This window comes from Macaca thibetana, chromosome 5 (assembly GCF_024542745.1).
Source record: "Macaca thibetana thibetana isolate TM-01 chromosome 5, ASM2454274v1, whole genome shotgun sequence".
Lineage (NCBI taxonomy): Eukaryota > Metazoa > Chordata > Mammalia > Primates > Cercopithecidae > Macaca > Macaca thibetana.
In genome coordinates this window covers 80,362,472-80,388,804 of record NC_065582.1, presented here as the reverse complement: position 1 = coordinate 80,388,804, position 26,333 = coordinate 80,362,472, and the positions used below count along the sequence as shown (strand labels likewise).

Sequence of the window (26,333 nt, the reverse complement as noted above, 5' to 3'; positions counted from 1 at the left end):
ATGATAATATGATTTATGTTTTCTCACAGATATCACACTACATATGAACAAGCTAAATTTTAAACTCCAAAAGAAAGGAAGAGCTTATTTGTGATTTAGCCAGACAGGAACAACAATTTATGTTGAAATTGAAAGTCTTCATAATAAAAATCAGCAACAATGACTTTATCCATTTCTTTTTTATCTGTTTGAGACAGGTTCTCACTCTGTTGCCGAGGCTGGAGTACAGTGGTGCAATCTCAGCTCACTGCAATCTCTGCCTCCTGGGCTTAAGTGATCCTCCAGCCTCAGCCCCCCAAGTAGCTGGGACTACAGGTGCGAGCCACCATGCCTAATTTTTATTTTTATTTTTTGTAGAGACAGGGTTTCACCATGTTGCCCAGGCTGGTCTTGAACCGAGCTCAAGCAATCCACCCACCTCACCCTCCTAAAGTGTTGGGATTACAGGCGTGAGCCACGATGCCTGGCCAGAATGGTTTTACTTTTTAATGTGACTAAAAATTTTAAATTATATATGTGACTCACATTTTATTTCTAGTGGACAGCACTGATGTAAATATTATCCTTTGTTTTGGATGTTGCAACTATCTTCTCCTTGTCTATTAACTTTGTTTTTGGTATCCTTTGCTGAACAAAATGCCTTATATTAATGTAGCTAAATCATCAATTTTTCACTTATTGTTTGTACTTCAATGGTTTAATAAACTTCACAAAGACAATTCTTTATTTTCTTCTACTGATTCTGAATACTTACCTGTCTCATTTAGGTCTTTAATTCATTTAGAGTTCATCTTTGTATAGTGTAATGTAAAAGTCCAGCTTTTTCTCCAGATGTGAGCCAGTTTTCCCAATACTACATTCTAAACAAGGCATTCTTTTCCAGTTTTTACCACATTTATTGTATATCAAATTCCCATATGCATACAGATCTATTTCTGAACTCTCCCTCTGTTCCATTTGTCTATCCTTACACCAGAACCACATTGCTTTTGCTTTGTAATATTCCTTAATAACTAGTAGGTTGAATCACTCATTCGTATGGTGATATAAATATATCAGCCTAAAACATCCCAACAAAAGTTTCTTTACTTTCGCTTTGCTTTATCTCAGCAGCTACAGAGTTTGGCCTTTTAAGTAGTATTAATAAATATTGCCATTAGAACTTTCTTTGACTGCCTTTTCTTTAAGGATGTTTTTCTTAGTAAATCTTCTAGAGCTGTGAAAGAGTAAAAACTCACGTGCTCATATCTGATAAACCACATAGATGATGAGCAAACCTCTACTGAGCACCTGCTATTGCAACTGTCTCTTGTATCAGTTAGAGTTCCTTGGCTTTCACTGGTAAAAATCAGTGGAGGAAAAGCTGAACAGCCAGGATTCAAGGAGAACCAGAATCAAGGTTGGCTATTCTAACCTTCTCTTACTCAGTAAGACATGAGTTCTCCTTCAAACTCTTCCTCTCATACCTGTTTTACTTTTTTTTTTTTTTTTTTTTTTGTAACTGGTTTCTTGAGAAAGGACAAATGTTTTACCTCTTTCTTACTATGTGGTATCTTCAGTCTCATATTATTGTTATTAATATTTATAATATTATCTATTCTCTGAGCAGCCCTTGCATCCTTCTCCTTCCCTTTTTGCTTGTTACCCAGAGTTGGCTTCTGTTGCCTGCAACTAAAGAATCATGATATAATTTTTTGGTCTCTTTTAATTAGTTTAGACAATTAGACTCCTGGACATTTCCCTGTCACACACTTTGTGTCACATGTGCTCGTTGTGGTTTATTCTTGACTGAATCTTTATGAAAGATACAAAATTAGAAGTTTTTAAAAAATGTTTTTTCCCTCTGCATTTGGTACGGTATAGGGATTAAGGCTGGAAATCAGAGTAGGGTAAGGGGCACGAAACACAAATAGAACAGACAGAATAAGAGGACAGAAGAAATGAAGGGGTAAGTTTTCTAAATATGTTGAAGTGCCCTCCCCTCAGAGAGATTAGATCAGGTAGAAGCAACAGTTTGAGAACCGATGTAAGGCTGAAAAATGGGTGTTGGGGGGTGGGGGTGAGGTGAGAAATGTAGTGTAGTGAATGGCCAAGGCTTTAAGGGTTTTTAAATCCTTTCGAGAGGAAAATGAATGTAAGGTCCAGATTCAGCAGAAAGTCTCGCAGGATTCGTGGAAGTCCATATTCTGAGGGAATGGTGCTTGAGCCTACAACAGTTACAAGAATTTTCAGGAAGAATTTCGGTTTTTAAAAATACATATGAATTATTGCTTATATAATTTATTTTTATTTTTTTAATATATAGAGTCTCACTCTGTCACCCAGGCTGGAGTGCAGTGGCGTGATTCCAGCTCACTGCAGCCTCTGCCTTCTGGGTTCAGGCGATTCTTGTGCCTCAGTCTCCCAAGCAGCTGGGATTACAGGTGCCTGCCACCATGCCCGGCTGATTTTTGCATTTTTAGTAGAGATGGGGTTTTACCATGTTGGCCAGGCTGTTCTTGAACTCCTGACCTCAAGTGATCCACCTGCCTCGGCCTCCCAAAGTGCTGGGATTACAGGTGTGAGCCACCGTGCCCAGCCAGAATTATTGCTTATATAATTTATATTTGGGGGTTGACATTAGTACATATAGAAGTTGGGGAGCAGGACATAAATGTGGGGAGGGGGGATCATTGGAGCTTAGGAGTGAAAGACTGTTGTTTTACTTCAATATTTCCAGTCCCTCGCACTGCACTGACACAAAAAGAACCCTCAAATGCTTATGACTAAATGGGTAAGTTGATGAATGAATAAATTAGCAAAAAATCAGGATCTGTGAGCTATTCTGAAGGATTTCAGAGATGCTGCAAATTTGCAAGAGTAGGAATGACCATGGAGAGAATGTTCTTACATAGCTCAGTTTAACTGAAATATTTGTGAGATACATACTCTGTGCTCTGCACCTGCACTTGGGGAAAATACAAAGACAAGGAACAGTCCCTACTCTTACATAACTCACAATTTTGTATGTGAACAGGGAGAAATTGCAATATTAATAGCAATTATATGAGACTGAAGATACCACATAGCAAGAAAGAGGTAAAACATCTGTCCTTTCTCAAGAGACCAGTTAAAAAAAAAAAAAAAAGTAAAAAGGTATGAGAGGAAGAGTTTGAAGGACAGCTCATGTCTTATTGAGTGGGCCAACATCGAGGATGTGGAATTTGAAATACGCCTTGAAGCACTGGTAGAATTTCCAAAGACAAAGGTGTTTCACGAAGAAGAAAAAACAAAACGAAAAGCCTGGAGATGGGAAAGTATAGGATGTGCCTACAAGGGCAGGTTGTGGTCATATTAGGAAGACCTTGAATGCCACGCTAAGGAATCTTTATGTAACTGTAGGCACTGAAAATCACTTAAAGTGTCTGAATGAGAGAGTTACATGGTTAAAATCAGTGTTTTAAAGAAAATGTGCCTGTCAGAGTTTTGTAGAACCTTGCTGCTCAGAGAGTGGTCAGGGACCAGAAGCATGGGCTTTACCTGGGAGCCTACTAGAAATGCAGAATGTCAGGCCCCCATCCCAGACCCACAGAATCTAAACCTGTACAGTAGCAAGAGCCCCAAGCAATTCGTTTGCACATTAAAATTTGAGAACCACCGAGATAGAATATAATGGAAGAGGAAGACTTGACCTAAGAAAACCAGTTAGAGGACTAGGCCAAAGATAGCTGAACAAAGAGGGTGGCTAATGAGGGAGCCTGCAAAGGGAGAAGACAGAAATGACACAGGGCTTTTAGCCTGGATGGAGATGGCATATTTCTGCCTCATTTTCCTAGTAGATTAATCCTCTTCCCTTATTCACTAAAGTCATTGTTTTCTGTTAATACATCTTTTCTACTTGGTTCTTCTATTCACTAGCAAGCACTGCTTCTTTCTGATTGGGCTCACAGGTCATAAAGCAAATGAGAAACTTTCTTGAGCCTCGTTCTTAAGGGATGCAGATTGCAACTACTGCTGTGCTATATGCTGGAGGAAAGAAATCACATAAAGCGATTAGAATGGAGAAAAAAATAAGTGAAACTATCTTCTCATGTACTTCAGGGTTTTCCTCCCTTCTGAGTTTAATACGAATCAAACAGGTGCGCATTCAAAGCATGCAAGTGTGTCTTCATCGGCTTTTAATCATCAGCTTGAAGAAAATTCAGATCTCTCAGAAAGAGAGAAAAGTAAACAGCTGAGCACTGTGACTCATTTACACTTCAAATATACTTTGAATTGGTTATTCCTCAATTAATCAAATAGCTGGTGTATCCCTAAAGTAGTATAAAGTGACACGCTGTGTGAAATCAATTTTTCTTTCCAAAATCATTAAATCCAGTAGCCTGTGACTACATCCCTGCTAATTCTGGTACCAGTCCTTTCATCCTCCATTAACTTTGGCACGCCTAACAGGCTGTCAAGAATAATTTCCCAGGACGTAAATAATTCAGAAATTAAAAATTAATAAATAATAACAGAGAACTACTGGGAAATAGGCTGGGTCAATTAGTGCGCTCTGCATTCTGTTTCTTCACAGCAGGGGGAGGCAGCCACATTCGTTACTTGAATCTTCCTTTCGATTCTGTGGTCTGATTTACAGCTCTTCATTACTGGATCCAGTCAGACGCAATTACCTCCATCACTATCTCAGTTCCTAACTTCAAAGAAACGAACGTTTTCTTGTCTGCTTTTTTTCTCCTTGCAGCAGGCTCAGCTTGACATCCCTGGAATTTCTTCCACGCAGACTAATTAATAAGTCTTCGACTTATCATATTCACTTCTCTTCTTTGATGTGCTACCTTAGTCAATCATCCCATTTAATTAGAATTTCAATGATAACTTTACTTATCTTGTGGCTAGATGCAAATTAAAATAACAGGATTTTAATTCTCTTTCGTATGGGGTTATGACATTTTGGAAGAAAAAGTTTCAACACAAACATGATATTATGTACTTTTTACTTTTCATGTGGGGGTGGGGGAGCATTTTGCAAAATTATTTTCTTCTTGCTACAAAAGAGTATTGCTGTTGAGCAAGCAATAATGAAAATGCACTGGATTTTTCTATAGCATCCTTTCACCAAGCTTTCATAGGAAAACAGTTATCTTCATTTGCATAAATAATTGGAACAAGACACAGGTCATGGAACAAGACACAAAGGCAGTGGCTACGTTTTGGAAAAATAAAAATAATTTAAAAAAAAAAGGATCTCCAGAAAGTCAAGGAGTTGACACACTAATCCTTTTAACTCCTTTTGCCCTTTTTTGTCAATCCATGCTATTTTTCCATTTTGATAAATTCTATAGTGGTTTTTCTAGAGTTCCCCAAAATACCACAAGGAAATAAAAAGGTTCTCCTAAGAACCCACCAAACATTAGTAAGGTATAAGATGTAACAGTGACGTGCAAAACTGGTTAATAAGGAAGAACAGAAGGCAGCATTTCATTTCTAGAAAACAATACTAAGACCAATTATCTATTGAGCGGCCATGGTGTGCCAGCCTCAGCCACGTGCTTTATCTCTGTTAATTCCCCCAGCACACCCACAATATGGGATTCCCACTTCCATGTTACAGATAAAGAGACAGTCTCAGTGAGGTTAACTTGCTTTCTGAAGGTCACAAAGGCAGCACGTGAGGAGAAAGAAATCAAAAGAGAAGGCACAAGAGAAACAATTTAAGCCTTTAAGCAGAGCATTTAAAACTTTCCGCCATCTGGCTTCAAACTGCTTGCCAAACTCATTCTCTTCCTACTCTACTACATTATCTCATCCAGAATAAAACTCCAGGCATGAGTTTAGTATCTACTGTATTATACCTTATTAATAATATATGCCTTATTAATACATTTTTGATGGTTGCTTTAACGCTTATAGACATTGGCAGAAATTCAGTCATTGTGGTTATAAATACTGGGCATGTTTGTATATAAAACAGCATGGTGACCTCAGTCATTATAAATACATTGTTTTTAAATAGCAAGTACAAATAGAAAATCATATACTACATATACAAGATTTAGAAGAAGAAAATAAGCTTTGCTCAGATTTTCTTAATTTTTCCCAGGAATAGAATTATTAGCTGTTTCATTGGTTGCTTTTAAAAAGTTACTAACAATAGCAACATAAACGGGAATTGCACATAATTATTCTACCCTTAATCTCAATCATTCCCTTCCTCTACTCTAGTAACAATGTCCACTAAGACAACAAGCAGAGGTTACAATGACCAGTAGAAACTTAATTCATTAGTAAGATGTGAAACCACTGCATTTATGCCATTTTGAATCCAACCTTTCGGGGATTTAGTACAGTTGTTCTTTAACAATAGAACTTGGCTCATTTGCTACTTAAGACATGATTATTTAAATTAAAGTTAATTGGTTTCCTTACTCCCCTTTAGGGCTTTAGGCTCAGAACATTTCTATTAGAAAAATCTAATTTGTTTCAAATTCCTATTTCTAAAATTTACAGTGGTTATTTAGAGTGGCTTTGATATTTTAACTCTTTGTAGCAAAAGTTGTTGCTAAATTACAGCTCAAGCAAGCCATGACATATTTTAAATGTTTACACTGAACCAGTTAATCCTTTTAATACACAAAATGTAATGTAACTTCTATACAGTCTTGTGCTGCATAATGACATTTTGGTCAATGACAGTCTGCATACATAAGGCAGTGGTTCCATAAGATTGTAATGGAGCTGTAACTTTCCTATCACCTAATGATGTGGTGGCCATCACAACCATCATAGTATAACATGTTACTCACATGTTTGTAGTAATGCTGGTGTAAAAAAACTTACCATCCTGCCAGCTGTATAAAAGTATAGCATATACACTTAGGTACAGTACATAATACTTGGTAATGATAATAAACGACTATGTTACTGGTTTATGTATTGACCATACTACACTTTTCTCATTATTTTATTTATTATTATTTTTCTGAGATGGAGTCTCACTCTGGCACCCAGGTTGGAGTGCAGTGGTGTGATCTTGGCTCACTGCAACCTCCACCTCCCGGTTCAAGCCATTCTCCTGCCTCAGCCTCCCAAGTACCTGGGATTACAGGTGTGAGCCACCATGCCTGGCCTCATTATTTTAGAGTGTACTCCTCCTGCTTACCAAAAATAAAAAATAAAAAAACTTAACTGTAAAACAGCCTCAGGCAGTCCTTCAGAAAGCATTCCAGAAGAAGGCACTGTTATAATAGCAGATGACAGCTCCATGCATGTTATTGCCCGTGAAGACAAGATGGGACAAGATGTGGCAGAGGAAGACAGTGATATTGATTATCTTGACGCTGTGTAGGTCTAGACTAATGTGTGTGTGTGTCCATTTCTAACAAAAGGGCTTAAAAAAATTTAAAAAGAGAATGAAGCTCATAGAGTAATGATACAAGGACAGAAAGTATTTTTGTACAGCTGTACAATGTGTTTGTGTTTGAAGCTAAGTGTTATTACCAAAAAACCAAAAAGTTAAAAATTTGTTTTAAACTTTATAAAGTAAAAAAGTAACAGTAAGCTTATTAAGGTTTATTATTGAAGAAAGAAAATTTTTTATAAATTTAGTGTATATAAAATATATCTAGCATATAGATACACTATATATACTTTTATATAGTGTAAATATACACTAAATATTTATATATTTATTATATATTATATACAGTATATATATTTGTATATTTATATATGCTACATATTTATATATACACTATATTTATATATACACTATAAATATATATAGTATATATAAAGTGTGTAGTGTTTATAAAGTTTACCATATTGTATAGTAATGTCCTAGGCTTTCCCATTCACTCACCACTCACTCGCTGACTCACCCAGAGCAACTTCCAGTCCTGCAAGCTCCATTCATAGTCAGTGCCCTACACAGGTGTACCATTGTTTATCTTTTATACCATATTTTTCTTCTACCTTTTCTATGTTTAGATATGCGTACATACACAAATACTTACCATTGTGTTACAATTGCCTACACTATTCACTGCAGTAACATACTGTACAGGTTTGTAGCCTAGAAGCAGAAGGCTATACTATAAAGCCTAGGTGTGCAGTAGACTCTACCATCTAGGTTTGTGTAAGTACACTCCATGATGTTCACACAAAGATGAAACAACACATTTCTCAGAATGTATCTCTGTCATTAAGCCACACATGACTATAATTGGCCTATTCACAAATAAACACAGGATTAATAAAGGCATTTTTTAAGAGATCAAGTAAAGAGATTAAAAGCAGGAAAATAGCTTGAACCAGGAGGCGGAGGTTGCAGTGAGCCAAGATCACACCACTGCACTCCAACCTGGGTGACAGAGTGAGACTCCGTCTCAAAAAAATAATAATAATAAATAAAATAATGAGAAAAGGATAGTATAGTCAATACATAAACCAGTAACATAGTCATTTATTATCATTCCCAAGCATTATGTACTGTACATAAGTGTATATGCTATACTTTAATACAACTGGCAGGAGAAAATTTAAACTCTCATCTTAATAGATAGTGAGAAGGCAACTCATAAATTAATATCCATTCCTGACATGGCTTAAAAAAAGAAATGGTAATCAGTGGCTATTTTCTCATTAACATATGTCATAGTGGAGAAACATGGATGCTTTCCTGCATTTGGGAATAAGACAAAAATGCCATTAATCTAGACTACTATTTCTATTTAGTATTGCATTTGAGATATTAGCCAATGGGATTGAACAACAGGTGTAAGAATTAGAAAGGAAGAGGTAATATCTGAAAAAAATAAAATCAATAAAAAGTTAATACCAATCATAAGATAATTCAGTAAGGTAGCAGGGCATACACGAAAAGACAAAAATCCATAGCCTTCAATTTAAAAGAAAACAATTAAATGGAGTAGTGGCAAAGAGCATACCACTTATGTTAGCAACAAAACAGATAAAATACCTAGAGATAAACTTAGTAAGAAATGTACAGAGCTTTTAGGGATAAAACTTTAAGGACATAGCAAGTAGATATTCCATGTTCTTAGATAGGATGACTCAGGATCATAAAGATGTCAAATCTCCTGAAGTTCATATACAAAATTAACACATAAAAATGTCAACTTTTGTCTGGAGTTAAACAAGTTGATGCTAAAATGTGTATGTAATAATCAGTAAGAATTGTCAATAAAACTCTGAAAAAGTAGAACAACATTGGGAGGGATCAGTCTTACTAGATATTAAATCATATTATACAAAGCATCTTGAATTAAAACAATGTGGTCTTAGAAAATGAGTAAATATTTAGGACCTAAAATCAATTTTTCATAAAACCAAAAGAAACATCAGACAGTAGAAAGAGATCCTAAGAAAATTCAGATAATGAAACATTGAAATAACTACACTAAATGTGTTTAAAGATTCAAGGAAAAAAGTCAAGACTGAAAATTTCAGCCTAGAATAGGAAATATAAACAGAGAAACAAATTGAAAGTTTACAATAGAAAAACGTAATAACTGAAATTACACACTTGATCGATGGTTTTAATAGCACATTAGACATTGCTGAACTGGAAGACAGGTCAGAAGAAAACAGAATGAGGCATGTAAGAACAAAAAGGTTTAAATATTAAAGAGAGGGAAAGAAACTATGATGGTTTTAAAATATAATCTTAAAATCACTGATAATCTTTCCATCAAGAATGAGGATATATGTCTACTGCCTTCAAATCTTCTTAGGTTTGTGACACCATTAACCAATAGAGTATGACTGAAGTGAAGCTATGTGACTTCCAAGGCCATGCATCTTCTGTTGTTTCTCTTAGAATGCTTTTTTTCTAGATGCTTTCTCTTGAGAACCTCCCTCCCAGAACCAAATTGCTGTTTGTGAGAATTCTAAGCTTTATAGAAAGGCTATATGTAGTTGCTCTGGTTGACAGTTCCACATGAGAGCCCAGCCTTTGAAGCAGCCCAATCCAGGCATTAAACTAAAAATAATTCAGATAATTCCACCCTCTACCCCCACCCCGTGATGATTAATTTCTTTTTTTTTTTTTTTTTTTACAGATGGGGTCTCACTCTGTCACTCAGGTTGGAGTGCAGTGGTGCCATCTCAGCTTACTGCAACCTCTGCCTCCCAGGCTTAAGTGATCCTCTCAGCCTCCTGAGTAGCTGGGACCACAGGTGTGCACCACCATACCTGGCTAACTTTTTGTATTTTTGGTAGAGATGGGGTTTTGCCATGTTGCCCAGGCTGGTCTCACACTCCTGAACACCAGCAATCTGTCCACCTTGGCCTCCCAAAGCCACTGGGATTACAGGTGTGAGCCACCATGCCCAGCCTGATGATTAATTTCATGTGTCAACTTGACTGGGCTAAGAGATGCCCAGAGAGCTGGTAACATTATTTCTGTGTGTCTGTGAAGGTGGTTCCAGAAGAGATTAGCATTGGAATCAGTATACTAAGTAAAGAAGATTGCCTTAACAATGTTGGTGAGTATCATCTAATTTGTTGAGGGTCTGAATAGAAAAACATGTGGAGGAGAGTGAATTTTCTCTCTGCTTAAGCTGGGACATTCATCTTCTCTGTTCTTGAACATCAGCACCCCTGGCTTTTGGGACTCTGGACTCAGACTAGGGCTTATACCACCAACTGTCCTGGTTTTCCAGCTTGCAGATGGCAGATTGCAGGGCCCCTCAGCCTTCATAATCACATGAGCCAATTCCTATAATAAATAAATAAATGTATATCCTATGGGTTCTGTTTCTCTAGAGAACCCATGCACACCTTAGCTGTTCAAGTTACCCCCGAGTTGAGGCTCCAATCATTACATAGTAAAGGCAAATTATTCTCATTATACCATGTAGAAATTCCTGATCCATGTAATCCATGAGCATACTAAAATGGTTATTTTATGCCACTAAGTTTGCAATGGTTTGTTATGCAGCAACTGATTACCAGGAAAAATATCTTGAGATACAGTGATATGGATACAGTATGCAACTGCAGTCCCAGAAAGAGAGTGGGGAATGGGGCAGAAACAATATTTGAACAAATAATGGGTGAGAATTTTCTAAACCTCATGAAAGAGGTCAAGACATAGACTTGCCGGGCGCGGTGGCTCAAGCCTGTAATCCCAGCACTTTGGGAGGCCGAGGCGGGTGGATCACGAGGTCAGGAGATCGAGACCATCCTGGCTAACATGATGAAACCCCGTCTCTACTAAAAATACAAAAAAAACTAGCCGGGCGTGGTGGCGGGTGCCTGTAGTCCCAGCTACTCGGAGGCTGAGGCGGGAGAATGGCGTGAACCCGGGAGGTGGAGCTTGCAGTGAGCCGATATCGCGCCACTGCACTCCAGCCTGGGCAACAGAGCGGGACTCCGTCTCAAAAAAAAAAAAAAAAAAAAAAAAAAGACATAGACTTACACATCCCTATCAACCCACAGAATAAAAAGAAGAGCAAACCTAAGCATATCATACTAAAACTACTAGAAACTAAATCTAAAGAGAAAATGTTTTAGAGGACTACCAGAGAAAAAAGACAAATTCTCTTTAAAGAAGCAAAAAATAATAATAATAATAATTTCTGACTTCTCAATAGATTATGGAAGTAAAAAAAAAAATCCAATATAATTATATATTCAAAGTACTGAAAGAAAGAAAAAACAACTGCCAATAATGAATTCTATTTTTAGCATAACAAAAGCTGTTGGTGTCTTGCAACACATTCCTTCATTCTCCTTCTAATTTTGGCTTCATTTTTAGTCTACAGATTAGTAATCATAATCACATGTACAAAATCCCTTAAAAATTTTTTTTAGAGACAGAGTCTCTCTATGTTGCCCAGGCTGGCAAACTTCAGCGGAAATGCAGTGGTGCAATCTTGGCTCCCTGCAACCTCCACCTCCCAGGCACAAGTGATTCTCGTGCCTTAGCCTCCTGAGTATCTGCGATTACAGGCGCCTGCCACCACGCCCAGCTTATTATTGTATTTTTAGTAGAGACGAGGTTTCTCCATGTTGGCCAGGCTGGTCTCGAACTCCTTGCCTCAAGTTATCCACCTGCCTTGGCCTCCCACAGTGCTGAGATTACAGGCGTGAGCCACCACACCCGGCCTAAATAATCTCATTTGTTTTTTTAATCTCTCTTTGTTCTCTGTTCATTAATTTCTGTGTGCACTTACTACATATTTTACAAATTTTTGTGAAATTAAAATAAGGTGAACCTATCATACTTTTTTTGGCTTGGACTGGGAATCTTTGAGGTTTAACATTTGCTTATTTAAGGGTTTTTGGATAAAAGCTATTAATTGTAATGTGGTCAGATTTATCGGTCTTTTCTGAGTTTGTGCTTTTTGTGTCGTATTTAAAAAATCCTTTTCTACTCCAAGGTCTATAAGATATTCACCTATATTTCCTAATAAATTAAAGCCTTATTATTGACTCATTTAAGGTTTTTTTTTTCTGTGTAGAGTGACTTAAGGATACAATTTTTTTTCTTTTCATATGTATAACCATTTTTCCCAACTTCATTTACTGAATAGTCACAAATCTTTCCCCACCAATCTATTACCTTTGTCATATACCAAAGTTTCATACATCTATTATTATTATTATTATTATTGAGACAGGATCTCATTCTGTTGCCCAGGCTGGGGTATGGTGGCACAATCATGGTTCACTGCAGCCTCAAACTTCTAGGCTTAAGTGATCCTCCAGCCTCAGCCTCCTGAGTAGGTGGGACTAAAGGCATGTGCTACAACACCTGGCTAACTAAAAAAAAAAAAAAAAAAAAAAAATTGCAGAGATGGGCATCTCGCTATGTTGCCCAGGCTGATCTTTAACTCCAGGTCTCAGGCGATCCTTCTGTACCAGCCTCCCGAACTGCTAGGATTAACAGGCATGAGCCACTGTACCTGGCTGTCTTTGAAGTTTTTAATAAGATCGCCGTATCTCTCTCAAGACTGATCAAGAAAAAATGCAATTACAAATTTAAAGAGAGGGAAAAATAGTATTATGGAACTGGATTAAGTATCTTAAGGGAAAACTACAATAATGAGACCACTATTCTTATCTACTGGGGTGGGCGAAGGCACGGACAGAGATGTAAACAATATAATGTGGCAAGGGCTCCCATCTCCTGTTCTCTTCTGCTCTGCAAAGTCTCTCTTGAAATATAGAGAACATATTGCAAGTAAATATATTCATTTGTGCATTTATTCAAAAACCACATTTGTCTCTCTATGCAAGCTTCCATCTCAATGCCTGGCACAGAGACGAAAAAGATTTCAGAAGACAAAAATCAAAGGACTGGAAAAGAGGGAAGCAGTTGATGACAAGGTCAGGGGAGAAGCAGCTATTTGAGAGTGAGCAGAGGGAAGGATATAACCAGAGCCTTCCATCTGGTGTTGTGACAAAGATGGCAGTGATGTGAGGCTTGATAGAATTAATAGGCCTCACAGTTCAAGACAGACTACATGCCCTCAGTCACTTGCCTGCTTTCTTGATTTGCCAGATAGATTAGAAATCCTAGAAGGAAATTTGAGTGGGTACTGGGATATTCTACCCAAATCCTCTCTTCTGGGGCAATGCAGCTGCCTCACAGCTCTCTTCCTCACTGGACGTTACCTTCAGCTTCAGGAAAGCGCTTCACCCATGCTCAGGGAGCAGCATGCCAAGAACTGGCTGATGTGGGAGCACAAAGGCAGAGCTTCCTAGCTTGTTTGGGACAACTATGTTTATCCTAATTCCAGAGCTCCCTGTTGGAACAGCTGAGGCCTCAGTTGCAACCACGTTGTGAATCACCTGACCCCACCTTTCTCAGCTTCCTGGAGGTGCATTCTAAGAGCGCTCCCCATAAACCAACACTCAAGTCTCTCTGAGGTGTGTTTCCAGGGAGCCTAATCTAAGACTAAAAACTTAAAGGTCCCTTTTAGCATTCTCCCTTAGAGCCCAGGCAAAGAGTTCTTTACTTTTTTAGAGGTCATGAATCCCTTTGACAGGGTGATGAAAGCCAGGGACCCACCTCTCAGAAAAATACACACGTGCACTTAATGTAAAATTTTACGTACTGTTTTAAAGGTTAAACTTTACCACCCATGAAAAGCCTCAAGTAGCTCTTTGTACATAATCATAAGATTAGCAATCATTTACTGAGCACTTCCTCTCTATAAGGCCCTGTGCTAAGTACTTTAACTTCATAATGCCTTTGATCATGACATAACACGGCAGGGTAGTTCCTAATATCTTCCTTTTAGAGATTTAAGGGCTTGCTCAAAGTAACACAGCTAATAATTAGCAGACACTGGATTAAAATCCCAATTTGTTTGTAAAGCTTGTGCTCTGAATAAATGACAAGGAAAGAGAAGGGAAGGTTAAAGAAGGGAAGGTCCTCGAAGGTCCCTTAACCATAAATGTCAAGAGCTGGGATTTAAACACAGGTCTAACGACAGAGCTGGAGCCCTTTAGATTAAACATGTAGCTTCCATGAAAACGAAGGAAGTTGACTTTGTCCCACCTCTGCCCTTTGCGGCTTGTCATTTGCGTTTGTTTCTACAGCGATTCCCAATAGATTTCTGCGTGGCCTTGATAGAGACAGCCAATTTGCATCCCCGCCCACAGCGGGGCGGCAAGTTGCTTGCCGTACAACGTGGCGGTTCCCTGCATCTCCGCCCACGTCGGAGAGGTGCGTCGGCTTCCGTACAACACGGATACGCACTCTCCGCCGTGCCGCTGGTTCTGACGCAACTTCCTGTCCTGCGCAATTCTATTTGACCTTTGAACTCGCAAAGGCATTTTTCTTCCTCTTCCGGGGACGTTGTCTGCAGGTATGGCTGTTGTTCTATTTTTCCCTGTCTTTATTTCATTCACAATCGGCTGCCATCCGAGGAGCTGAGGAAGCCTAGCGCTCTCAGGAGCATTCATTTGAGGTGGCGTAGGGGTAAGGGGCACAACAGGGAGGTTGGTGGTGAGGAAGTTCCTTTCTTTGATCTTCGGAAATCCCTTGTTCTTGGTGGCCCCTCCAAAGCCGCGAGTAGCCAGAGCTCACCACCCGGGAGTTTGCTCCTTTCCAAGTGCAGCGTTTGGAGACAAACGAGTTGTGGTTTGGCGGTCTGAGACTGGGAAATCGCCGAACGTTTTCAGATTTTGCACCCACGTTTCCACAGCACGCCTGTACACGTCCTTAGTCTTTGGGAGGGCGGGGACCGGCAAGTTCGGGTGGTGGTTTCGCTATTTGGCTTCTGTTTCCAAGGCCCATGTCTAGGAAGAGAAAAATGTGTTAGAGAGAAGTTTCTGTCTTGCTTTTGGAGATGCAAACAGAATAGTGGCTTCATAAATCACTCGCACTGACTTTACGTGTCAAGTTTTGGTGTCTGGTAGTTCTGTTTGAGTTTAATTTTATAGTGAGAGGCTTGTGACAACAAATGCAGGCTCTTTTAAATAACAAAATAATGTTATGAAGTGGTTACAAGGTGCGGAATGGGAAGACAATTAGTTCAAATGTTGATTATGTTTTACTTTGGGTAGTTCACTTAACGAAGTTGCTCATATGCATATCTGTATAACCGCTTTGCTAAATAACATCAAGTTGCCAGAAGTGGGAAGAAAGCAGGTGTCATAACCCAAGGAAACTTGTGTAATACCAAAATTAGTATTAAAGGGTATGCCTTTACGCAGGTGGTGCTTTAGGGCAAGACATTGAACCCTGATACATGTGCCAGGCATTGTGTTGGGAGGGATAGCTCACGTCGTTTAATCCTAATGACAGCTGTATAAAGTAGGCAGAATTCCCATTTTAGAGAGAAGGAGGCTAGCTCCTTGCCCTGTGTATTCCCAATAAATGGCATAGTTAAGGATTGGACTTCAGAGCTCACTTCTTGTGCTCTTTGTTGAAAGCAGTGTTTCTCCAACTGGTCTCGTAGCCCTTTTCTGGACACCACTCCAAACAAAATCAGACTCTGAGTAAGGAGCCTGGTCATCACAATGTTAAGGAAGTACCACATTTGATTACCATCAGGAAAGCTAACATTCTTGGCCTCTTGTTTATCAGTCACCTTTAAATACAAGTAGTTTTGAAAGGTGGAAATGTTCCATAAATAATACATCTTAATTTAAGGGTGTTACATACAAGGATTTGTACGTGAATGAAATAGACCACATAATGCTGTTTTGAGATTTTATCTACTATTACAATGGAAAGACTTGATGTTACTCTGTTCTTAATTTAGGCACTCAGAATGGTCCAACGTTTGACATACCGACGTAGGCTTTCCTACAATACAGCCTCTAACAAAACTAGGCTGTAAGTATTTCTAAAAATTTTAAGTATATATTATCATTTACTCTACAAAATGCTAACCTATTGACTGTTTCACTTTCTAGGTCCCGAACCCCTGGTAATAGAATTGTTTACCTTTATACCAAGAAGGTTGGGAAAGCACCAAAATCTGCATGTGGTGTGTGCCCAGGCAGACTTCGAGGGGTAAGTGTACCTTTTACTTTGAGCAGCCTAACAAGCCTTGAACTTGTTGAGCTTTCATCCCTTCATGATGGAATGAATCAAGGAGAGGTTACCACTAAGAGGGTTGAGAATTACTAATCATCCATGAGCCAAATCTGCCAAGAACGTAGACTTTTTAAACCAATCTGAGAAATGCGGTGAAATGCCTTTCAGATAAATCAGTATACTATTTCCCTTTGTAACCTACTTTAAACTTGCCCTTAACACTTAACAAAATTTAGGGAAATTTCTGTTAAAGCATCACAAAATAATCTTAATGTTTTTCTTATGAAGGTTCGTGCTGTAAGACCTAAAGTTCTTATGAGATTGTCCAAAACAAAGAAACATGTCAGCAGGGCCTATGGTGGTTCCATGTGTGCTAAATGTGTTCGTGACAGGTAAGTTAAATGCTTAAATGGGCTTTCTTTAGCAGATTCTTGTGTGTGTGTGTTACACTGTATGCTAATCAGTACAATGGTGAAACAACTCATTTTAAACCAGTTGCATTCTTGAGAATCCTTCCTTCACTATGGATAATTGATGCTGCACAAAGCAAGAAATGATATTCAGAGTAACAATTTGGGGACATATTTATGCTAGATGTGGAGATTAAAAGGAACTTGGTTTTGTTAAGGAGGTGGGTAAGAAAGTCTCTTAGTGGTTTGGACAAACATAGATGGAGTGTGGAAGGTGTTAAAAGTGTAGGAACAGAAGAGCTGTGTGTTCTCATGTGCCTGGAGCATAGGGTTTCAGGAGATGATGGACAACAAAGATAGAAAAGCCAGATTATGGCCAGGTGCAGTGGTTTACGCCTGTAATCCCGACAGTTTGGGAGGTGGAGGCAGGCAGATCACCTGAGATTGCGAGTTTGAGACCAGCCTGACCAACATGGAGAAACCTCCTCTCTACTGAAAATACGAAAAGGCGTAGTGGCGCATGCCTGTGATCCCAGCTACTCAGGCTGAGGCAGGAGAATTGCTGGAAGCTGGGAGGCACAGGTTGTGGTGAGCTGAGATTGCGCCATTGCACTCCAGCCTGGGCAACAAGAGCGAAACTCTGTCTCAAAAAAAAGAAAAGCCAGATTATGAGGGATTTTGCAGAATAAAAGGTAGATTAGCTTTATTTATTTATTTAGAGACAGAGTATCGCTCTGTAGCCCAGCCTGGAGTGCAGAAAGGGCATTCCAGGCAAGGAAAGTACAGACTGATCTGGCACATTGTGGGTGAAAATGGAAATGTACATTGGATTTAAGTCATGAGTTTTAAGCTGAGGAAGTTTGGCTTTTTTCCCCCAGCCTTTGGTTCTAAAACTTTGCTGAACACAAAATCAGATGGGCACATTTATTAAAAATTTATTAAAAATACAAATTCTCAGGCCTTATCTCCTGAAGATTTGAACTTAGGTTTACAGGATAGCCTAGAAGTTAGCATTGTTAGCTGTGATGCTGAGCAGGTCTGCATGTGGTCTGTGCTTTAAGTAAGTTAAGGGAATTTTTAAGTGACATCAGTTGTATGTGTCTCTGATAGGATCACTTGGGGGAGATTTGAAGAAATTAGAAAACCCAGAGTTTTGAGGCTAGGTTATTTGATAACCAGGGTTACCAATGGGAAATGGGGTGGGGGAAGGTTTAAGTTGAAGCAAGAGGAGTGCTTTACCTCTCTTGGTAACTGATTGAACAAATGCTAGGAAGACCTGCTTTTTGCTAGGTCCTGTACAACACTGTAATGATAGTGATCCGTAAAATGCACTCCCAGATGGAGGTTCAAAGATGAGAAAAATCTTTCCAAATTTAATCTTCATAAACTGCCTGTTAAATAGGTGTGAAACTATTTTGTACCTTAATATAGAGAAGGTAACTTGTCCAGTGTGCAGCTAGTGTATGGTGGAATTGGCCGTAAACAGGCTCTAAAATCCTAGCTTTTGGTGAGGTGTCTCTTGCTAATATCCCTTTACCTTTTAATTTAATTTTTAGCACATAGCCCCTTCTGTGTTGTTTTTTACTGGGAATTTTCAAAAATATGGTTAAAATAGTCTAAGACTTTTGCAAATCAAGAAATACCACTATTCCTGGATCCTAACAATAAATTAGAACTCTCATAAGTGGTCTCCTGTGGGGATGACTTTATAGTTTATCTTGACTGAGAAGAACAGATAACTACTGGCATGAAATTGAAGGATTATCCTGCTTTAAATGAATTTTAGCTTTTAAGTTTTACTCTGTATTTGTGGGCTTCCTGTAGTTTCCTGGGTTCCCTGATTGCTTTGCTTAGTTGTTTTACCATGTTTGCCTTCTCTATGCTAAATAAAAAATGAAGTTCATTTTAAAGAAACGATTAATTTGGTATTTTCCTTTCTAGGATCAAGCGTGCTTTCCTTATCGAGGAGCAGAAAATCGTTGTGAAAGTGTTGAAGGCACAAGCACAGAGTCAAAAAGCTAAATAAAAAAATGAAACTTTTTTGAGTAATAAAAATGAAAAGACTTGCTGTATGTATGATTTTTTTCTTTTTCTGTTATAATGTGTTAGTATACAAATTTTGCTTCTGTATGGTATTTGGAGACCCTGTAATTTTTAGATTACTTTTTCTTTTTTCTTTTTTTGTTTGTTTGGTTTGGTTTGGTTTGGTTTTTTTGAGACGGAGTTTCTCTTGTTGCGTAGGCTGGAGTACAGTGGCACGATCTCGGCTCACCACAGCTGCTGCCTTCTGGGTTCAAGTGATTCTCCTGCCTCAGCCTCCCAAGTAGCTGGGATTACAGGCATGCGCCACCATGCCCAGCTAATTTTGTATTTTTTAGTAGAGACGAGGTTTCTCCATGTTGGTCACGCTGGTCTCAAACTCCCGACTTCAGGTGATCCACTCACCTTGGCCTCCCAAAGTGCTGGTAATAAGGTGCGAGCCACCACACCCAGCCAGTGGGTTACTTTTTCTGAAGAAACAATTGGTGGTCACTGATTGCTAGAATTTTTTTGGTGACAGCTCTACCGCTGCATTGGAGCATAATGTCCTTCCCTTTGTGGGCTAAGACTTAGGGGTGGTTTGGGAGGAATGACCCTTCTATTTGAACCTTTAATATCCTTTTGATCCTTATTATAGTATCTCCTTTACATCAGCAAGTTTCACGGGATAGAAACCTGGGTATTCTAGTTCCTTGGAATGGAACCTTTTTAAGATTGTTTTTAAACCCTCTGTTCTTTTAGGTCACTTCAATTCAAAAATGGTATCTTGGAGAGCTCAAAACTCCTTATTTAACAAATGAGTGAGCAACTGTATATAAAACCTTGGGTCAAGGGTATAGTTTCTGATCTACATTGGATTTATTATCCAGACCAGAATATTAAAATTCAGACCTCATTTTTCTTGGGAACTATGTAGTGTTTTTGCCAGCTCAGACAACGTTTCACTCCTGCTGCCCAGCCTGGTGTGCAATCGTGACTTGCTGCAACCTCCACCTCCCGGGCTCCAGTGATTCTCTGCCCCAGCCTCCCAAGTAGCTGGGACTGCAGGTGGGCACCACCATGCCTGGCTCATCTTTGGTTTTTTTTAGAAACAGTTTTACTGTGTTCCTAGGCTGGTCTCAAAACTACTGGGCTCAAGCAATCTGCCTGCCTTGGCCTCCCAAAGTGCCAGGATTACAGGCATGAGCCACTCTGCCCAACTTGTTGGCTGGCAACTTTTTTTTTTTTTTTTTTAAGTGGAGCCTCGCTCTTGCCCAAACTCGATCTCGGCTCACTGCAACCTCCACCTCCTGGGTTCAAGCAATTCTGCCTCAGCCTCCAGAGGTTTACAGGTACCCACCACCACACCCAGCTAGTTTTTGTATTTTTAGTACAGATGGGGTTTTGCCATATTGGCCAGGCTCGTCTTGAACTGACCTCGAGTGATCTGCCCTCCTCGGCCTCCCAAAGTGCGGAGATTGCAGGCATGAGCCCCTGCACACGGCCAGGACCATCTCTTAAAGCCATAACAAGCTTATTCCAATCTCTGAGTAGAGAGCAGAGACCTTGAACCATCAGGGAATGCAGAAGCTGAAGTACCTGGGGAGTACAGTAAATTTTGACTATTTTCCTCAGTTGAGGAAAATGTATCTACTAACTGGCATGATGTAACTACTTAGCAGAGGAGAGTTACCTCTTATAAATAACGCTTTTCTGGCTGGACGCCATGGCTCACGCCTGTAATCCCAGTACTTCAGGAGGCCAAGGCAGGCGGATCATGAGGTCAGGAGATCGAGACCATGCTGGCTAGCATGGTGAAACCCGTCTGTACTAAAAATACAAAAAATTAGCTGGGCATGGTGGTACACATCTGTAATCCCAGCTACTCGGGAGGTTGAGGCAAGAGAATTGCTTGAATCTGGGAGGCGGAGGTTGCAGTGAGCCGAGATCGCTCCACTGCACTCGCCTGTGCGACAGAGCGAGACTCGGTCTCAAAAAAACAAAAAACCAAAAAGAACATGCTTTTCTTAGACCAGACTCAGTGTCTCGCGCCTGTAGTCCCATTCCCAACACTTGGGATGCTGAGGTGGGAGGATAACTTGAGGCCAGGAGTTGGAGACCACCCTGGGCAGCTCGCCAAGACCCTGCCTAAAAAATAAGAATACCTCTTAAGGTAAAAGGCAAGAAAAATAGGACCTCATAACACCTTTACCCCACTGCCAGCTAACTTGTTCTTGGTATATAAAATTTTTAATTAGCATTTTGCAGAAGAAGAGAGGAGTCACAGAACTAGTAAGTGGCAAAGCTGGCGCTTGAACTCACTTTTAAGAATTTCATTTTAACCACAGTACACCTGATTGGCTGTGTGCCTGACTCCACCAAATCTGTTTTAGTCCTGCCAGCAACTGCAACACCTTTATTCCCATTTTACTGATGAGAGAAGAGACAGAGGTTATAGAAAACCCAGAGCCATTTGTACTGTTGGTAGGATGTTTGCAGCTGTGTTGGTGAGTAAGTCTAATGATCGGGCACCCTGATAAATGCCAGCAGAATCAATGATAGCTGGGATTCCAGTTGTCAACATTCATAGTCTCAAACGATTGAGATCCGTTAGCTTTCCCCAAACACCTGCCAATCCCGAAGATTGTTAAGCAACCAGCATAGTAGAATTAATTATCTTGTATAATACTTAATCACAATATTGAAAATATTATAAAATGGGGATAGAATTGAAAAGCTTGAATTCTAAGGCAGATTTACATCACTTCCTCATGATTTAGGCTTATATATACTGCACCAAGCAGTTTTATGATCATGTTTTATTGTGTTTGATGTAACAATCTAAAAAGTGGCACTTTCAATAATGTGCCTTAAAACTTAAATTCAATTAATTGGCTGCTCTTTAGGCCAGTCTAGTTTTTGAAAGGTTTGAGATGTAATTTCTGAAAAATTGCTGTGGAGGGGAAAGCCAATTTGCCACCCCAGCCTGAGTTCTTGCTGGTGGAGGGAGGCTTCTCCCTCTCCTTGCTGCTGCAAGTTAGGTACAACAATATGACTGGACACACAGGCTCTAGCTGGTGGGAACTATCAAGTTTCAGCAAAATACGAAATGGGTGAACTTTGAGAAACATAAGGAAGTGAAGGAATTGAGGTGTACATTCTTTTCAAAGAATTCCTTGTATGTTAAATTGTTTTAATTACAAACATCTTTGTAGACTTTTTGGAACGTTTGGAAAAATAGAATGATAAAAAAATCTCAAGTTCACTATTTAGTCTTTGTATTATTTTTTTGGAGACAGAGTCTCACTCTGTCACCCAGGCTGGAGTGCATTGATGCGATCTCAGCTCACTGCAACCTCTCCCTCCCGGGTTCAAGCCATTCTGCCTCAGCCTCCCGAGTAGCTGGGACTACAGGCACCTGCCACCACATCTGGCTAATTTTTGTATTTTTAGTAGAGACAGGGTTTCGCCATGTTGGCCAGGCGGGTCTCGAACTCCTGACCTCAGGAGATCCGCCTGCCTCGGCCTGCTAAAGTGTTGGGATTACAGGCTCGAGCCACCACGCCCAGCCACTACTCAGTCATTTGTGATAGTTGGATGTTTTTCTTCCCATCTTGTTTTCCAGGAATAAAATAGATATTTTAAGTAAAAACTGGAAGCCCACTGCATATATAAACTTTCAACTCTTTTTTTCCTCCCACATAACCCCTGTGATTATATTTCTTTTCAAAGAATATTTTAGTAGCTGCATGCAGTATCAAATTCACATGCTATAATTTAGACATTCCCTTTATTTTGAACATTTGGGCTATTTCCAATTTTTCTCTATTTTAACAACATGAGCATTCTTATATATCTGATTATTTCACTTACACTGAATTATTTCTTAAAATTCACAAGCTGGTGTTGAAGTTCAGTATTTAGAAGACAAAGAGCATTGATTGGTGTTAACATAGTAACGACTCTGTCCAAGTGACCCAGATGGATTCTGTAACTTCTGGGTTTTCATTTTTGTAAAAAGCAAAATGAAGTTCTTACTGAATCCAGTTCTAGGTGTGTGACAAAGTATTCTTGATAGGTTCCTAAAAAGACATGTGAATATAGTCAGTGGTCTTTTTAAAGTCTAATATTTCTCCTTCCATTGAATTGCTTATAGATTCTGTTACAAGGTTGAAAGGGTTCTTTTACCCTTAAAAACATTAAATCTCCAAATGTTTAAATAAGCAAATCAAGTTTGTTCTAGTAACTTAACAACATCCTATAATCTTTACCCTAATGATTAAGAGCTTGGGCTTCCAGAGTTTTGATAGTCAGGGCTATGTCCAACTTTCACTGTAAACTATGCATCTTCAAACCAACTAAAATCACATAATCCTCACAGAATAAGATTGTGAAGCAGTTCTGAATGTTACGATTTTTCTCTAAAGTAGGTTATTTATTGCTGGTAATAATTATTCTGCCATTATTAGGTCCAATAGTACAAGTTGGTGTGTTGGAGCTACCTCACCTCAGCTTGCAAGAGCCAGTTGTGGGCATCTCTTTCCAGCTTTGCATCCAATGACGTCTGGTTGGCACCTTGAGATTGTTACGGTGAGAGTATTAACACCTCAGCAAATGCTACAAAATCCTGTTTTCCCCCAGAGAGCTGGAGGTTAAATACTACCAGCACATCCCTAGATATTACTCAAGTTATATTCTGTGATCACAACTAATATAGTATGCTCTTGGTACCAGGAGCTCTGATATATATCTGGTACATGTTTGATAATGACTTGTACTTTACAAATTTTTGTTGTAAGTACTTATTAATACTGTGATTCTGTAAAGAGTTTGGGGTTTGATTTTATAAAATCCAAAACAAGCCTTTGATTGAATCCAGTTCTCTGTGTGACCAGTTCTCCGCATGAATGGAAGGGAAAGGAATTAAAAATCTTGCAAAGGGGAAAGTTTCATCTTCTTAAAAACTAGATGTGGTAAACAGTATTCTAAACCAGGTGTAGAAAAGCTAACACTATCTGGCTGGACACGGTGGCTCACGCCTGTAATCCTAGCACTTTGGGAGGCCGAGGTGGGCGGATCACGAGGTCAGGAGATGGAGACCATCCTGGCTAACACGGTGAAACCCTGTCTCCACTAAAAATACAAAAAATTAGCTGGGCGTGGTGGCTCACGCCTGTAATCCTAGCACTTTGGGAGGCCGAGGTGGGCGGATCACGATGTCAGGAGATGGAGACCATCCTGGCTAACACGGTGAAACCCTGTCTCTACTAAAAATACAAAAAATTAGCTGGGCATGGTGGTGGGCGCCTGTAGTCCCAGCTACCTGGAGGCTGAGGCAGAAGAATGGCGTGAACCTGGGAGGTGGAGCTTGCAGTGAGCCGAGATTGTGCCACTGCATTCCAACCTGGGCTACAGAGCAAGACTCCGTCTCAAAAAAAAAAGAGAAGTTAACACTGTCTTTATGAATTTCATTTCTACCTCAGTTCACGCTACTGTAACAAACTACCACACAGACCGAGTGGCTTGAACGTTTAGTTCTCACTGTTCTGGAAGCTAAGTCCAAGATCAAGGCACTGGCAGATTCCATGTCTCTTCCTGGTTTGCAGATGGCCATCTCTTTGCTGTATCCACACGTGGTGGAGAGATCACCTATCTCGTGTCTTTTCTTAGAAGGACCCTCATCTCGTCATCAGGGCTCCATCCTCAAAATCTAATTATAATACCTCCCCAAAGCCTCACCATCCCATTGGGAGTTAGGATTCCAACATATAAATTTTGAGGGGGACACAAACATTCAGTCCCTAACATTTTCTAAATTAAAGGATAAGATCTGCAATAATTCTGAATGAAAAGATGCTTTTTGGGTTTCCAAAATATTAGCTATTCAATAATTTTTAATAAATCTTAAATGTTTCTTAACCTAAAGGATTATGTAAGTGTTTTTGCCAAACATTTACATTCTTTTATAATTGCTTTGGCTTTCATTCATTCACTCTACAAATATTTATTAGAAACTACACTGTACCAGAAACTGTGCCGCTGGGTAAGTGTTAATACAGTAATCAACAAAGCAGATGAGACTCTTCTCTTGCCTCATGGCACACAGGAGAGACAATGTTAAATGGGGAACATAAACACATTTGTTGTTGCACACACTAGGATTATAGTCACAAAAAGAAAGTCCACAGTGCTGTGAAACAATATGGAAAGGGAACCTCATGGGGGAGTTAAGGGAGGCTTTTTCTGAGAAAATGATGTTTAAGCTCACAACAAAGATAAGTAGGTGTTGGCTGGGTGACAGAAAGGGAGAACACTCCAGACATAGAAACCAACATGTGCAAATGCCTTAAGTCAAGAAATAGCTTGTATGAAAAAATACAGGCAATCCAATTCACTCTCAATATTTAGAGGCCAATAAACCTGAAATGTGTGAACTAATCGTTAACCACTAAGAAGGAACATCCCTGTCAGCACATAGCTTTTAGTATACCTGTGTGGCCCCAGGGCTACTTTTCCATCCTAAGGGAGACGAGCAAAAGAAAAGCTTTCCTAAACTGTTTTAGTTAGGAGCAAATAAATCCTCCTCTGCATTAGGGGATATTTAAATTATGCAATCCCCTAGATAATTTAGGCACCAACCACCTACCATTAAGGAGGAAAAGGATCAAATTTGTTGACCAAATTCCCTTGATACTCATTCAGCTTCTATATTCCTTGGCATGTGCAAATAGCCTAAAGGCTTTACTCTCTCAGCTTTCTCTCATTCTAGGGTTGAAAATAAGCTTACAGCTTGACTTGTCTAAAGAACAAATGGTCTTGAAGAAAATTAACATGTTTATTGCATCTTAGTGTAAGTCATATAAAGATGTCACAGGCCATATGGTCTCTCTGTCACAACTACTCAATTCTGCCATTGTAGAATGTCAGTAGCCCTAGACAATACATAAACAAATGGTCATGGCTATGTTCCAATAAAGTTCTGTTTACAAAAACTAATGTCAGGTCAGATTTGGTCCTTAGCTCATAGTTTGGGACCCTGCTTTAGATGACTGCTTCTAGCCACAGCTGCCATCTGATTGTGATTGCATGAGAGACCTTAAGTGAGACCAGCAGAAAACTGCCTTGTTAAGTCTAATCAGCCCAATGAATGGTAGGAAAAAATAAAATGGCTGCTTTATAAATCCCATTCAATTTTGAGGTGATTTGTTACATAGCAGCATACCACTAAAACAATGGTACAGTGCAATGATCTTTAAATATTTCTTTTTACTTGAGTACCCCTTAACATTTTGGAAAGTTATATAGACTCTTGCACATTTTCAGATTGTTATCTAAAAGTTTTCACTCAAAATGTAAATCCTTGCAATGGATATAATTTCCAACAGAGTGAAAATTGTAATACT

The 26,333-nt window shown here is 39.3% G+C and overlaps 3 protein-coding genes across 4 annotated transcripts in view; all 3 read left to right on the top strand.

Annotated features, from left to right (window-relative positions):
- The window catches only part of MCUB (mitochondrial calcium uniporter dominant negative subunit beta), a 1,088,652-nt gene that overhangs the window by 27,677 nt on the left and 1,034,642 nt on the right, over positions 1-26,333 (top strand). The window lies entirely within an intron of this gene.
- Positions 1-26,333, top strand: part of OSTC (oligosaccharyltransferase complex non-catalytic subunit) — a 148,978-nt gene that overhangs the window by 88,165 nt on the left and 34,480 nt on the right. The window lies entirely within an intron of this gene.
- RPL34 (ribosomal protein L34) lies at positions 14,776-18,983 on the top strand. 2 transcript variants are annotated; one of them, XM_050791056.1, is made up of 5 exons: positions 14,776-14,822; positions 16,224-16,297; positions 16,378-16,477; positions 16,790-16,893; positions 18,853-18,983. In XM_050791056.1, the coding sequence occupies exons 2-5, from the start codon at positions 16,233-16,235 to the stop codon at positions 18,935-18,937; spliced, it is 354 nt and encodes a 117-aa protein (XP_050647013.1). In that variant the 5' UTR covers positions 14,776-14,822; positions 16,224-16,232; the 3' UTR covers positions 18,938-18,983. The 2 variants fall into 2 exon arrangements, with proteins under 2 accessions (XP_050647013.1, XP_050647014.1); XM_050791057.1 differs by having other exon boundaries at positions 14,815-14,924.

What these genes read in the sequence shown, in the direction of transcription:
- RPL34 (XM_050791056.1), top strand. Translation starts at nt 16,233, where the DNA reads ATGGTCCAACGTTTGACATACCGACGTAGGCTTTCCTACAATACAGCC. An exon ending in GCCTCTAACAAAACTAGGCT is followed by an intron (nt 16,298 to 16,377) that starts GTAAGTATTTCT and finishes TTCACTTTCTAG; the next exon opens with GTCCCGAACCCCTGGTAATA. An exon ending in GCCCAGGCAGACTTCGAGGG is followed by an intron (nt 16,478 to 16,789) that starts GTAAGTGTACCT and finishes TTTCTTATGAAG; the next exon opens with GTTCGTGCTGTAAGACCTAA.